We start from the raw sequence: 12,143 nt of genomic DNA, 5'->3' as shown, positions 1-12,143 counted from the left end.
GACTATGAGGATTACTGTCAAGTTAGGGGAAGCCTCTATCAAGTTTCCCTCAGATCTGTCGTCATGATATGGAAGAGTTTTTGACAGAATATTTCTGGCCCCATACAATTCGAACCATGTTTCTCTACCACTAAGCACGTATTTTCAGCACCAGTGTCTGAGTCCCCAGTTTAAATAACAGTGAGAACTGTGTCCATGAAGACTTGTGTATCATGACACCAGGGGAGACGGGAAGAGTATTCCTGGAATCATTTCTGTAACAGAGCGCTAGCCATACCTAATCACACAAATAAAATATCCAACTACACTGAAAGTAAATGAACTCCACGTACCATGATTTCACAAATGGCCTTGTCTGCTAACATCACCTCAACCGAAGGCAAGTGTGACAGGTCAGGAAGTGATCGCAACTTACAGCAGGTGAAAGAATTTATTTCTGGAACTCAGAGACACGACCCTGTGAGCACCTGGGTAAGCCTTGGAAAGGAGTTTCTTCAGCTTCAAAGTCCATGTTCACTGCCTGGCCCTCCCCACTCCAGCCCTCCCTTCTGTCCCACCCTCATCCCTCCTACAGCAAACCTTGGTGTGAGCCTTGCCTTGTCCTTCCGATTCCTTTCATAACTTCTTTTTTTTTTTTAATTAATTTATTTTTTATTTAATTTTGGCATAACAGTATTCATTATTTTTGCACCACACCCAGTGCTCCATGCAATCCGTGCCCTCTCTAATACCCAGCACCTGGTACCCCGACCTCCTCCCCACCCCCCCACCCTGCCAATTCAAACCCCTCAGATTGTTTTTTAGAGTCCATAGTCTCTCATGGTTCTTGTCTTAAACCCTACTGTTTCCATTTTCAGTGTTTGGCCTGGATACTTCCAATCCCGTTCTTATGCTTACATAAGTCAAGGTCACATCTCATTAAGCCTCATTGTTGTTGATTGCCTAAATATCTCCTCTTTCTTAACTGTTCTCCAACCCACCATAATAATTGAGAATTAGGAACAATTGAGAATTATAAAACTCCCCCAAATCTTTATCTTCTGCTCATAAATCTTTAGGTAGCCTTTAATTACAGTGGGTAACGCTAGACCCTCAGCCTTTGAGGTCAGCCTATATTATGTCTATGGCTATCTTAAATGGATTCTATTTCCCCAAACCATTCTCTCGGATTCTTCAGACTTGATTTGAAAGGTCCCTCTTCTAGCCTTCCCCCTTATCATTCTTTTCTGCATGGAGCTTCCTACCTCTTCTCTCTACTTGTCAAAGCTCTACTTGCTCATCTTGGTCTGCTCTTGCCATCTTCCTTGCTGTGTTAGAAGTTTTCTAAAACATCCAATGCCATGGTGATAACTCCCTCTACTGGAAGCAAGTGTGGTCTCTCTTTGACACTTAATATATGCTATTCGTTTAATATTTATATAAAACATGCATGTGTACTTAAGTGTGCACAGCTATAACATCTTTCCAACAATATTATAAGAAGGTTCAATTCAATTGCTATCCCTAAACACTTTACTATTAGAACTGCAAACATAAAATAAATTTAAGAAATACTTTCTTCCTTTAGGATGCTTAATTAAATCTTGTGAGAGAAGAGCAAAAATTACTTGCAGTACAAGGGAGAGTAAAGTAAGAGTCCTATATAGCAATCTCATAGGACATGTTAATCGTTAAACTAACTCTCTCTCCCACTAGATGGCATGCTTTTCAGAGTACAGGTCTTTTTAACCACAGCTTTTATATTTCCAGCGCCTAGTTTCTGAAGATACTGAGTTTTCCATAGTCAGAGATAGTCCTGTAGGGATGGGGGATGTCCTAAATATGGCTGAGGAGATTCAAACACTGACTAGATGTCATGTTTGGTCTGGATGGGAGGTGTGGAGCACAAATGGTTTGTATTCCTGCATGTGACTTCTCTGTGAGGCAAGCTTATGATGACAGAGATCCAGAGATCTGGAGACCGGAAACGGCACGCAAGTCTCAATATCAAACGTTACTTTCCCCATCTACTAAAATAGCTCATGAACAACTGGTCGTCATTTATTAAGAGATTAAGTGAACTAATATAGTGCCTGGAACCTGGTAGGTACTCAAAAATTCATGTTTCGGTTTACCCTCTCTTAACGTATTATCCACTGAGAGAGCTGATCAGCTTCATATTTTGTCATGTAGGAGATTTTCTGAACTCTACTCTTCAAGTCCGGACACCTACTTTAATCACAATGACGGATCTGTAAAATTTAAATGTACCTCTTAGTAGGAAGTCAGTGAAAAGAAACTTTAAAATATTTAAAGTCTGGATTAGGATGTGCAACCATGAGACACAAATTCACATTCTTTAAAACTCCACTAACACGAATGGTGGCTTTAAACAGCAATCTCATTTACTGTAAGCTGTTGCTTGTCAAGCAAGCTGCAAGGAGTGGATTTGATCACATCTATACATTCTGTGTGGTCAGAAATTTAGTGCTGGGACCCAGCAGGGGAGAAAGAAAAGTCTGAAAAGAGAATTGGCTCCCAGTGTCATGTATAATAAAGGGAACCTTTTCTAAGAAATTTTATCTGAAAGTTAAGAACTCCTTGGAGATTTTTACCATCAACTCAGCATGGTGCTATTATTTTGTTACCGAGACACTTAAACTTTTGTTTTTCCTACCCCTTACAGAGGAATCAATAGTTTAAAATTAGAGCAGAGAGGAGCAGCTCTTGAGTGTTAATCTGAGCTTGGCCCTGAGACCTTAAAGATTGCTGTCAGCAGCTTACCAGCCATGCATTAAACTCTGTACATACTCACTGTTTATAGGGAAAAAATTAAAATATGACACATGACAGGTTTTAATGAAACATGGCATAAAGGGGTTTTTGAAGAAAAGTTATCTACCTTTTCCTATTACTAAGACTAAGATAATGGAGATATATTTCAGGATATCTGCCAAGTTCATAATACTTTCTCTTTCTCTGGAAACTAGAGAAAGAATCTCCTCTTATTCTCCCTGGAGTTGGGCTCCCAGTAAACATGTTTATATTGTATGAACTTGACCTTTACCCTATTCTTGCCACTGGTGGCTGGGAAGTAGTAGATCCTAGACTTAATTTCCAGAAACTGTTCTCTAGTCATAGCTGACTGACTAGTGTTGGACACTTGACAAGCCTGGGTAAACATCATTCCTTCGCTGGGGATCTAGACTAGGACTGAGAGACGGACAAACCAGTCAGTATCTGTAGGTGACAAGGACTGGTCACGAATATGGCAGACCTAGGATGGACAAACATTGATCAGAGACGGCAGCAAATTCAGTATGTAGATTAAGTGAATAAAATCAGATGCACGTGATGTGACAAGCACTGGGTGTTACACACAACTGATCAATCATTGAACACTACATTGTAACTAATGGTGTACTATATGTTGGCTAATTGAATTTAAATTAAAAGAAGAAACATATATGCAAAGAACAGACATGAGATATAAGATTCTTGAAAATTTTCTGGTTCTTTGTTCTAGACATTTCTTTAGGCCTGATGACATTGCTATTACTGGATTTCATGACTCTCTATTCATATGAAGCAGCCCCCCCACCCCACACACACACTGTTGTGAACTTTTAATTCATTCATTCAATAGGTACTTATGTCATAACTACTAGGTTTCAGGAAAGAGATGGCAGAAGACTAGGCTCTGGGTTTCCTGACCTGAGGGTTGTTTATGGGGGAGAGTATATTTATTGTTTCTCATTTTGCAATTTTAAGATTGTCTAAAGATTTTAAATACTGATACCTGATACTGTATAAAACATACGTTAGATGAACACATTTCCCCTTTCCTGTAGAAAGGGAAATCCAAGCCTCCGAGTATTTACAAATGACAGAGCAAGTGACGTGGTGAGAATGCAAACCTCGGGATGCAGCTCTGTGTCTCTCAGGTCAGGTCCCTTCCCTCCAGCAACGCAACTGACGTTCCCTCAGGCTAGATTTTCCCCTTCCCTCTCTGGCGCTCCTCATTTCAATAAAGGACCCCTCGATTTAACCCACTTGTTCAGTTCAAGGTTCAGTGTAACCTGCACTTCACAGAAACTTCACAAAGATTTCATTTCGTTTCTTTTTTCGCAAGTTTTACATCCAGCCCATCATCCAATCCTAACAGACCATTTTCCCAGTGCTCTCAGACTCCGATCTCTTCTCATCCCCTCCAAGCCATTATTCTGTCCATGCGGAATGACTGCAAAAAGTCACTTGCCCATCTCTGTTTCTACTCTGTGCCCACCCCATATTCTGTTCTCCAGATGTCCGCAGAATAAACCTCTTCAAACATAAATCTGATCATGTCACTCTCCTGCCCCACAGTCCTGTCCATCCCCTGACCTTATCTCATCTACCACCTCTGCCTCACACATCCTGTTCCAGCTGTAACATCCTCCTTGCTTTCCCCAAATATTCCAAGCAGGTTCCATTTCACGGTATCTGTACTCCTTGTTTCCTTTACCAGTGATGCCTTTTATGGAGGCAGCCCCTGAGACTGGACCTTCGCTTCGTGATGCAATTGTTCAAGTCTTGCCAGCACAGAGACCTTCCCCGACAGCCCATGGTACAGTAGTGGCATCCCACTTAACCCCAGAGCATTTATGTCTACCTGGCATTACTTGGTTCACTCAGTGACATGTGTTTGCTCTCCTCCCGCTAAAATGTGAACTTTAAGGAAGCAGCTGTTTGGTCTGTTTTGTTCACAGCTACATCTCCAGGACTTTCAGGACAGTGCCTACAATAAGAGCGAGGCTCAGTCAATGATTGGGTGAATAAATAAAAGGGACTGGATACTTCCCAAATATCTAAGTAAAAAATTCAGATTATATGACTTTACATAGTTTCCTTTCCTTACTCTAAGAACTACCCTCCTCCTAGATTTCCATTGAGAATATAAACTTTCTCATTCATGTTGCTATAGACTCTTTATGCTTTTGTAGCTTACTCTTACTGGGTCTGCATTCCAGTGATTTATCTGACTATAAATTGGAATGCACATGGAAGGCTACAGCGTTTTCTTAGCTATACCAAAGCTACAATGTTTTGCCAATCTTATTCTCTTTCACAGTGCCCTGTAAATTTCACATGCCCTATACATTTTCTGGTTAATAACAGTGTTGACCACAATTAACTGAAAAAAGTTTTCTCTCTCTTTAAGTTTTTGAAGTAAGATCTGACTATTTAAACTTCTATTTGGAAGATAAAAACACACCAGAGTAGCAATATACATAAAGATGGCAGAGGTAGAAGGTTTCTTGGAGACTTGAAAAAAAAAAAAAAAAAAAAAGAAAAGAAAAGAAACCCCCCAAACCTCATCATCCCTGTTGTGGATGTTTAGTTCACTCATTTAACAAGTTCGTATTTCATACATTACATATCTCAGGAAAGAGATGGCAGAATCAAGACTAGGCTCTGTGTTTCCTGTCTTGTAGTCTTGTTCACAGGGTAGAATACATTTTGTTTCCAATTTTGCAATTTTAAGATTGTCGAAAGATTTTAAATATTGATACCTGATACCGTATAAAAGACTTTTTTTTGGCATAAAACATACTTTAGATGAATGTATTTCTTCTTTTCCAGTAGAAATGGATTTCTAAACTTAATTTTTCTCACTCTTGCAAATAGAGTCAATGTTCCATATTAAGCAATAACGTTATTTCTAAATACTAACATATTCCAAGCACTAATACATTTTTTAGTGACACCTATCGATAATGTTCACTTTGTTTTAGAATATATTTTACTTTGTTATTAACCAGTTCATTAAACATTTATATGTTTTGAGTGTCTAGCATGTGATGGTAACTGTCCTTGAAGAGTTTATGTTGTTGGTTTTTTTTATTATTATTTAAGAGTTTATGTTTAATGAGTAACCACTCACAGAGGACATTTAAGAAGACAGCATGTCTGTGCACGGTTCAATGAAATAAACACCCAGACCAGGGATGAGCTTGCTCGAAAGTTTAAAGGTAAAATGAATCTATTTCATAAGATGATGACTGGCTTGCGTCAATTAACTTTAACATTTACAGTAGATTTACTATGGTTACACAAGTGATTAAGAACCTGTCCCTTTTTATAATTTTCACAATATTCTAGTCACCAGGACTAGAATACATGTGACCAGTGGAATATTAACAACCTGGATGAAAGGTCAAAGGGTGTATATCGTGACCCAGTGGATGGGAAGGGAGGGGAATGCCTATAGACACCTCATTCCTTCTGCTCATTCTATATTTTTTGAATTCTTCACATCTGCCAATCCCATATATTTCATATGGTGAAAGAGAGAGCAAGGATATTTAAATGAAAGACCAGTCGCGTGATCTTACATTCTTACCAAAGTTTACAAGGCAATTATATTGTATCTGTCAAATGCTTCTGAGTGATTTTCATGCTCATCTTTAACATGTCCTAGAAGAAACTTCTGAGTATATGACAATTTACATTATATTCATAATTATATCCATTTTGAAAAATGATCTTCTAAAGAATAAGAAAACCTCAGGATAGTTTGACTCTTAAAATGCAAACTGTTTAACTGGCACCAACAATCATGGCACCTGGAAAATAAAAGTTTTCTCAAAATGCTCTCCTTTAAATGCGCTGCTTAAATTTTGTTGCAAATGACCTTTGTTTTCTGTGACTCTCTGTATTGAGTGTCTCTGAGGGTTAACCTATTACCCAACCAGCTGAACTCTTCCCACCCACTGATTTCTCAAGGGTACTTACATATTCTTCATAAGCTTCATGGGCTGGAGGAGGGGGTGCCCTATATCCTGGCACTGTCGGTGCCCCCCGGGCTCGTGGGGTTGGGACTCCTCTTGCTACAGGGGGCACTGGAAGAGCTCCGCGAGTCACAGTAGCCCCTCGAGGGGTGAGTACACCTCGTCCAGGTGGTGGCGGGGGAGGAATGGCACCCCCACGGCCCCTAGGAGAAACAGGTCATGTATAGATGAGAAATCAGGGATGAGACAAAGAGACTAAAACATAGCATGCCCATCTTATCGCCATATGATAGGAAGAAAACCAAATTTATCTGTATGCATGAGTGCTCCCGGGTGTGTGTGTGTGTGCGTGCGTGCATGTGTGTGTGTGTGTGTGTAATTGAGTTTCTTTAGGGTATAAAGTATTTTGATCTCTACGGTAGAATAAATTTTGTAAATGTTGGCTATAACTTCTCATAATGAAACTCATGCAAAATGCTTTAATATAAAATGGGAAAAAAATGAACACAAACCAACCCACTCTCATTTTATTCCAGTTTTTCCAAGCAGACCCATATCAGAGCTTCAGCTAACCCACAAAGTATTTCCTGCTTTTTAAAAGTTCACCGTATGCCAAGTTTGCTTTTACAAAAGACGTACATTGGCACCTGTTTTCGCTAACTGAAAGAAATCAGAAGATGATTTCCACTTTTATGAAAAAAGATGAAAAGTAAAAATAGTGTTGAGCATTTTCTTTTTGTAGCAAGTCAGTACAGAGGTAGCATGTACCCTAAGCAGCCAGAGTGTCTCCACCAAGCTCCTTCCCCAAGAACTACACTTAGCATCTCCATACCAAGCCCTCAGAGCTTTGAACAGTGTGAATATCTGTGCTTTATCTTCATTTATTTTGTGTATCCATTACCAGGATGTGTCCTAAGGTACCAGAAAAGCCTGAGAGGTTATTTTTCAGGGGTCTGGGAACACTCAAAAAAATTTCCATATAAATTAATGGTAATTGCTTCTTTGCTTTATGCCATTTCAGCTTATGAAAGGTCTCACAGGCATGCTGGATAGCAGGGGAAACCTGCATGACCCGTTGGACCATCCACGAAACTGAACTGCTGAATGTCAATGTCTCCTCCACTCTGGAGGTAATTGACAGTGAGGTGCAATGTTGTATTTACAAAGGAAAAAAAAAAAACATCTGACTGCACTTTCACACTTTAATAAAACGTGGAACTTGAAGCACGGTGATATCATTCTGCTTATTCTAGTAGCTGAAGCTTGAGGTCGTTAAAACCACAACTCACTGTCACTGATTTGTCATCGGGCATACGACCCCCTGAACTGGTACAGTCACTAATATAATTTGTTTGCCTATGGTAACTACGGTGTTAGTGAAATACGTCAGGGTTCTGAGATAAAAGAGTAGACTGAATGCTCTGTACTACGGTGCTTGACACACAAGTAACTTGTATTAAAAGCCTAAGATCAAATGGTTGCAGCCAACTTTTATGGTTTTCCAAGGCCTTTGGAAAGGTTGAGTGTTTGAAGTCTTTGGGCAAAAGCATGGTTATTTCACTTTTTATTATGTCTGAAAGGCTGGCCTCCAGAAAGCACTGCTTTCAGCGGGAACACTAAAGCTTTGGGGAAAATGATGATCCTGGGGATGTCAACAATCACACTGTTTGGCTGTGCCCACGGACGGGGGATGGAGGCTTTGCATTCAGCTATGAATAGCAGTCAGCTGGCTCCTTCTTGCTTGCGGAAAATGAGCTTTTGTGAGCGGACGGTAAGAATGCTGGTAGAGTCCTTAAAAGTTTTAAATAGATTATAGAGCTGATGAATAGAGAAATTATCAAACAATTTATTGTAAGTCTAATGTACCGAGAATGTTCTCCTGGATTGGGGAAGGTGAAATATGAAGGACCCAGAAGGCTCAGTGCCCATTTCAAATACAGCAGTAGCTGAGAATACACTATACTATATTACCATGATAATATAAAACACATCTGTGAAAAAGGATGTAAAGACCAATTTTACCTTCACTGGGTCTCCAAGCTTCTCTCTGTTTCCTCCTAAGTAGGGTGAGCATATGTCCAGGTTTGCCTAGAACAGTTCTGATTTACAACTGTTGTCCTAGCTTCCCGTTCAGTTGAGCATTTTAACACTCTCAGAAGTGCCCAGGTGTGGGTAGTAAATTATATCTACACTACATTCACAAGTGCTGTCTATCCCACTGAATAATCAGAGGTAAGTAAGTCGTATAATTAACTCCCGAGGCTTAAGGTGGATTTTTTTTTTTTTTCCCTAATGGGTAAAATCGAATCTCTGAATCTGTAACAATTCTTCCTGCTTTAAAATTATAGGATGCTCAGGGCCCCCGGGTGGCTCAGTAAGTTGAGCACAGACTCATAATTTTGGCTCAGATCATGATCTCAGGTTCATAAGATTGAGTCCCATGTGGGGCTTTGTGCTCAGCAGGGGGTGTTCTTGAGATTCTCTCTCTCCCTTCTCCTTCTGCCCCTCTCCCCACTCAAGCTCTCATTCTAAAAAATAAATAAATAAAAATAAAAGTAAAATAAAAAGAAAATGATGCTCACACAAATGTAATTTCTCACCCTATTCCTCCCTCAGTTATGTCCCAGACACAACCCTAGAAACCTGTCTCCTGAATCTGACTCAACACCTCTTACAGGCTGTTTCCTTTCCTTTGAATTTTAATCTCACATCTGTCTTCTCCGATTCAGCTGAAGTCTCACGTCACCTATTTTAGGATACCATTCCTGGATGAATCTACACTACAGTATCCTTCATTTTTCTGATTTCTTGAAAGTCTTTGAATACAATCTAGTTATTGCCTACCCACTTTGTTGAAAATTATCTTGACTGAGATTACCAGTAACCTACCTGTTTCCAAACCCAAACAGTCCCCATTCCACTGCACTTATTACATATGTCACTGTGCATTGATAACTAGCTGGAAAACACCTTCTTTGGACTCTTGCATTCTCTAACACTAATGATGACTATTACCTGTTTCCTTTCTAACACATGCCATACCCTGGATTATATGTCTCATATTGGAGGTTCTTTCAAGGGTCTATTAGAATCTCCTGAAGGGGGCGCCTGGGTGGCTCAGTGGTTTAAGCTGCTACCTTCGGCTCAGGTCATGATCTCAGGGTCCTGGAATCTGAGTCCCCGCATCGGGCTCTCTGCTCAGCAGGGAGCCTGCTTCCCTCTCTCTCTCTCTGCCTGCCTCTCCATCTACTTGTGATTTCTCTCTGTCAAATAAACAAATAAAATCATAAAAAAAAAAGTTAAACTGAGGCATATGAAATATTTAGAATCTCCCGAAGACTGTGAAAACTCTAAATTCCAGACCAGGCCAATTAAATCACAATCTCAAACGGCAGGAATCTCTCAAGGATTTGTGTGCAGATCAGTTTGGGAACCACTGCCTTATATGTATTATCTAATTTTAAAACCTTGATGACGTTGTTATGTAGCTATTCCTGAGATACTTTAAAGGTTGAGTATCAAGTTACACAGAAGGTACAAGTCACCTGCTAAGGTCACACGAGCAATCCACAGTCCTTGAATTAATTATAGGAATAATTTTATTCTTTGTTTAAATTGGTTCTCCACCTAATCTTAGTGGATGATATCATTCATCCCTAACTAGGTTAGACATCAGAGAGTTATCCTTGTCGTGGGCCAAATATTTTTTCTTCTCCGACATCTAATTGGGCACTAATTCCTATAAATTCTAATCTCTAAGCTAGTCCTATATCTCTACAGTCCAAGGAGTTCATTTCTGTCTTGGATAATAGCGTCTTCTTACTGGCTTCCCTGCCATAAGTCAGTGTCTTTCTGTTTGTCTCTCTTTGAGTGCTTTAATTCTTCTCTCTCACTTACAGTGAAGACTGAATAGTCTTCCTTAGAAACAAGTATGACTACTCCCCGTCTTTCACAAACTGCATTAGTGCTATGTATTAATTCTCATCGTAGTAAACAAAAGCCTCCAAAATCCGTCCCTAATGTTTTATTTTCCTCAGTTTGCTCTCAATCAATATATAGTGATAATGTGTGTCAGAGATGTCAAATATCCTAATTCTTCAATTATGTACTATAAATTATTATAATATATAGACATAATGCTTTGTTCTGTGGTATGCACAATTACTGGAAGATTAGTTTTTATACCTATATTTATTGAAATGAAAATTTCTTTAATTAAATATATTTCCAATAAATTATTATAGTTTTCAAATATCCCAGACACCATTCTTATATAAGTGTAATTGAATGACTTAATAAAGTCATAATTTCCTAAGCATATACAAATTAGCTTCCATTAACTCATGTTTTCAAGAGCTTCCTAATCAATATGATCTTCTGTTTTGTAAAGCTGTTTCCTTATTCTTTTTTAACTGTAGATACTTTCCATCATGTGGTTTGAAATAGAAGACAGCAGAATTCTGGTCCATTTACTTTCATTAACGTTAATATATTAATGATATCAATATAGCATTGAAGTGAGGTTTAAATTGCAACATTAGGTAGTATCAGATTTGTATGATATATGTGTTCTTAAAAAGCAAAACTTTCAAACACTTTTTTTCTAGCACACTTAAAAAACTAGACCACAATGCACTATTCTTTATTAAACCATAAATATTAATATTTTAGAATGAAACTGTACTGAAATTGAATCTTATATGGTCTGCTGAAATTCTGAAACATAATGATACATTAAGGAGCATCAATAACAAAATAAAATATATTAATACGAATTTATAATCTCAAAAGTTAGTTAATGTATTTTTTAAGAAATGGTCCTAATTTCAAGGAATATATAATAGAAAAAACTTGTTCCCCATCTGTAGACTTTCTAAATATATATTAGGTTACACTATATAAATCTCAATATATACTAGGTTACACCATATAAATTTTGGCATTTTGGGAATTACAAAAGTGACAGTTCCATTATTTAAGGCACATGATTTAATCAATTTAAGATTACCTGTAATGATATCATTTCACAACCCATCATGATGAGCTTAGAAATGTACAAGATTTTATAAAAGACTGATTCCATAAAAGTATGTCCATAAAAAAAGTTATGTCACATTAATTTTTAGCAATAATTAGCTAATTAGCATTAGAGAGCACTTATGTTCATCTTTGGGGATAAAAATGTAATAATTTTAAGAAGTTTTCCTTTAGTTAAATGTAATTTTCAGAATTGACACATTTTATTTTTAAATAGCCATTGCCTTATATTTTACTTGGATATTTATCATTTTTTTTCTGATTAACTGCAAAATGGAAAAGTTTATGATTTAAATGTTAAAACTGATTTTTGACACTGGTGGCTGACAATATTTGGGGCATAATTTATTAAATAAA

General features: G+C 38.2%; 1 protein-coding gene across 2 annotated transcripts in view; it reads right to left on the bottom strand.

Annotated features, from left to right (window-relative positions):
* The window catches only part of KHDRBS2 (KH RNA binding domain containing, signal transduction associated 2), a 573,828-nt gene that overhangs the window by 175,704 nt on the left and 385,981 nt on the right, over positions 1-12,143 (bottom strand). For both annotated transcript variants that reach the window (XM_059399029.1, XM_059399028.1), the window contains exon 6: positions 6,754-6,952. In XM_059399029.1, the coding sequence (XP_059255012.1) occupies positions 6,754-6,952 (199 nt within the window). The remainder of the gene's footprint in view (positions 1-6,753; positions 6,953-12,143) is intronic.

Source organism: Mustela nigripes, chromosome 5, assembly GCF_022355385.1.
Source record: "Mustela nigripes isolate SB6536 chromosome 5, MUSNIG.SB6536, whole genome shotgun sequence".
NCBI classification, from domain to species: domain Eukaryota; kingdom Metazoa; phylum Chordata; class Mammalia; order Carnivora; family Mustelidae; genus Mustela; species Mustela nigripes.
Note: the sequence above shows the minus strand (reverse complement) of the source record. Positions and strands in the feature narration are given on the sequence as shown.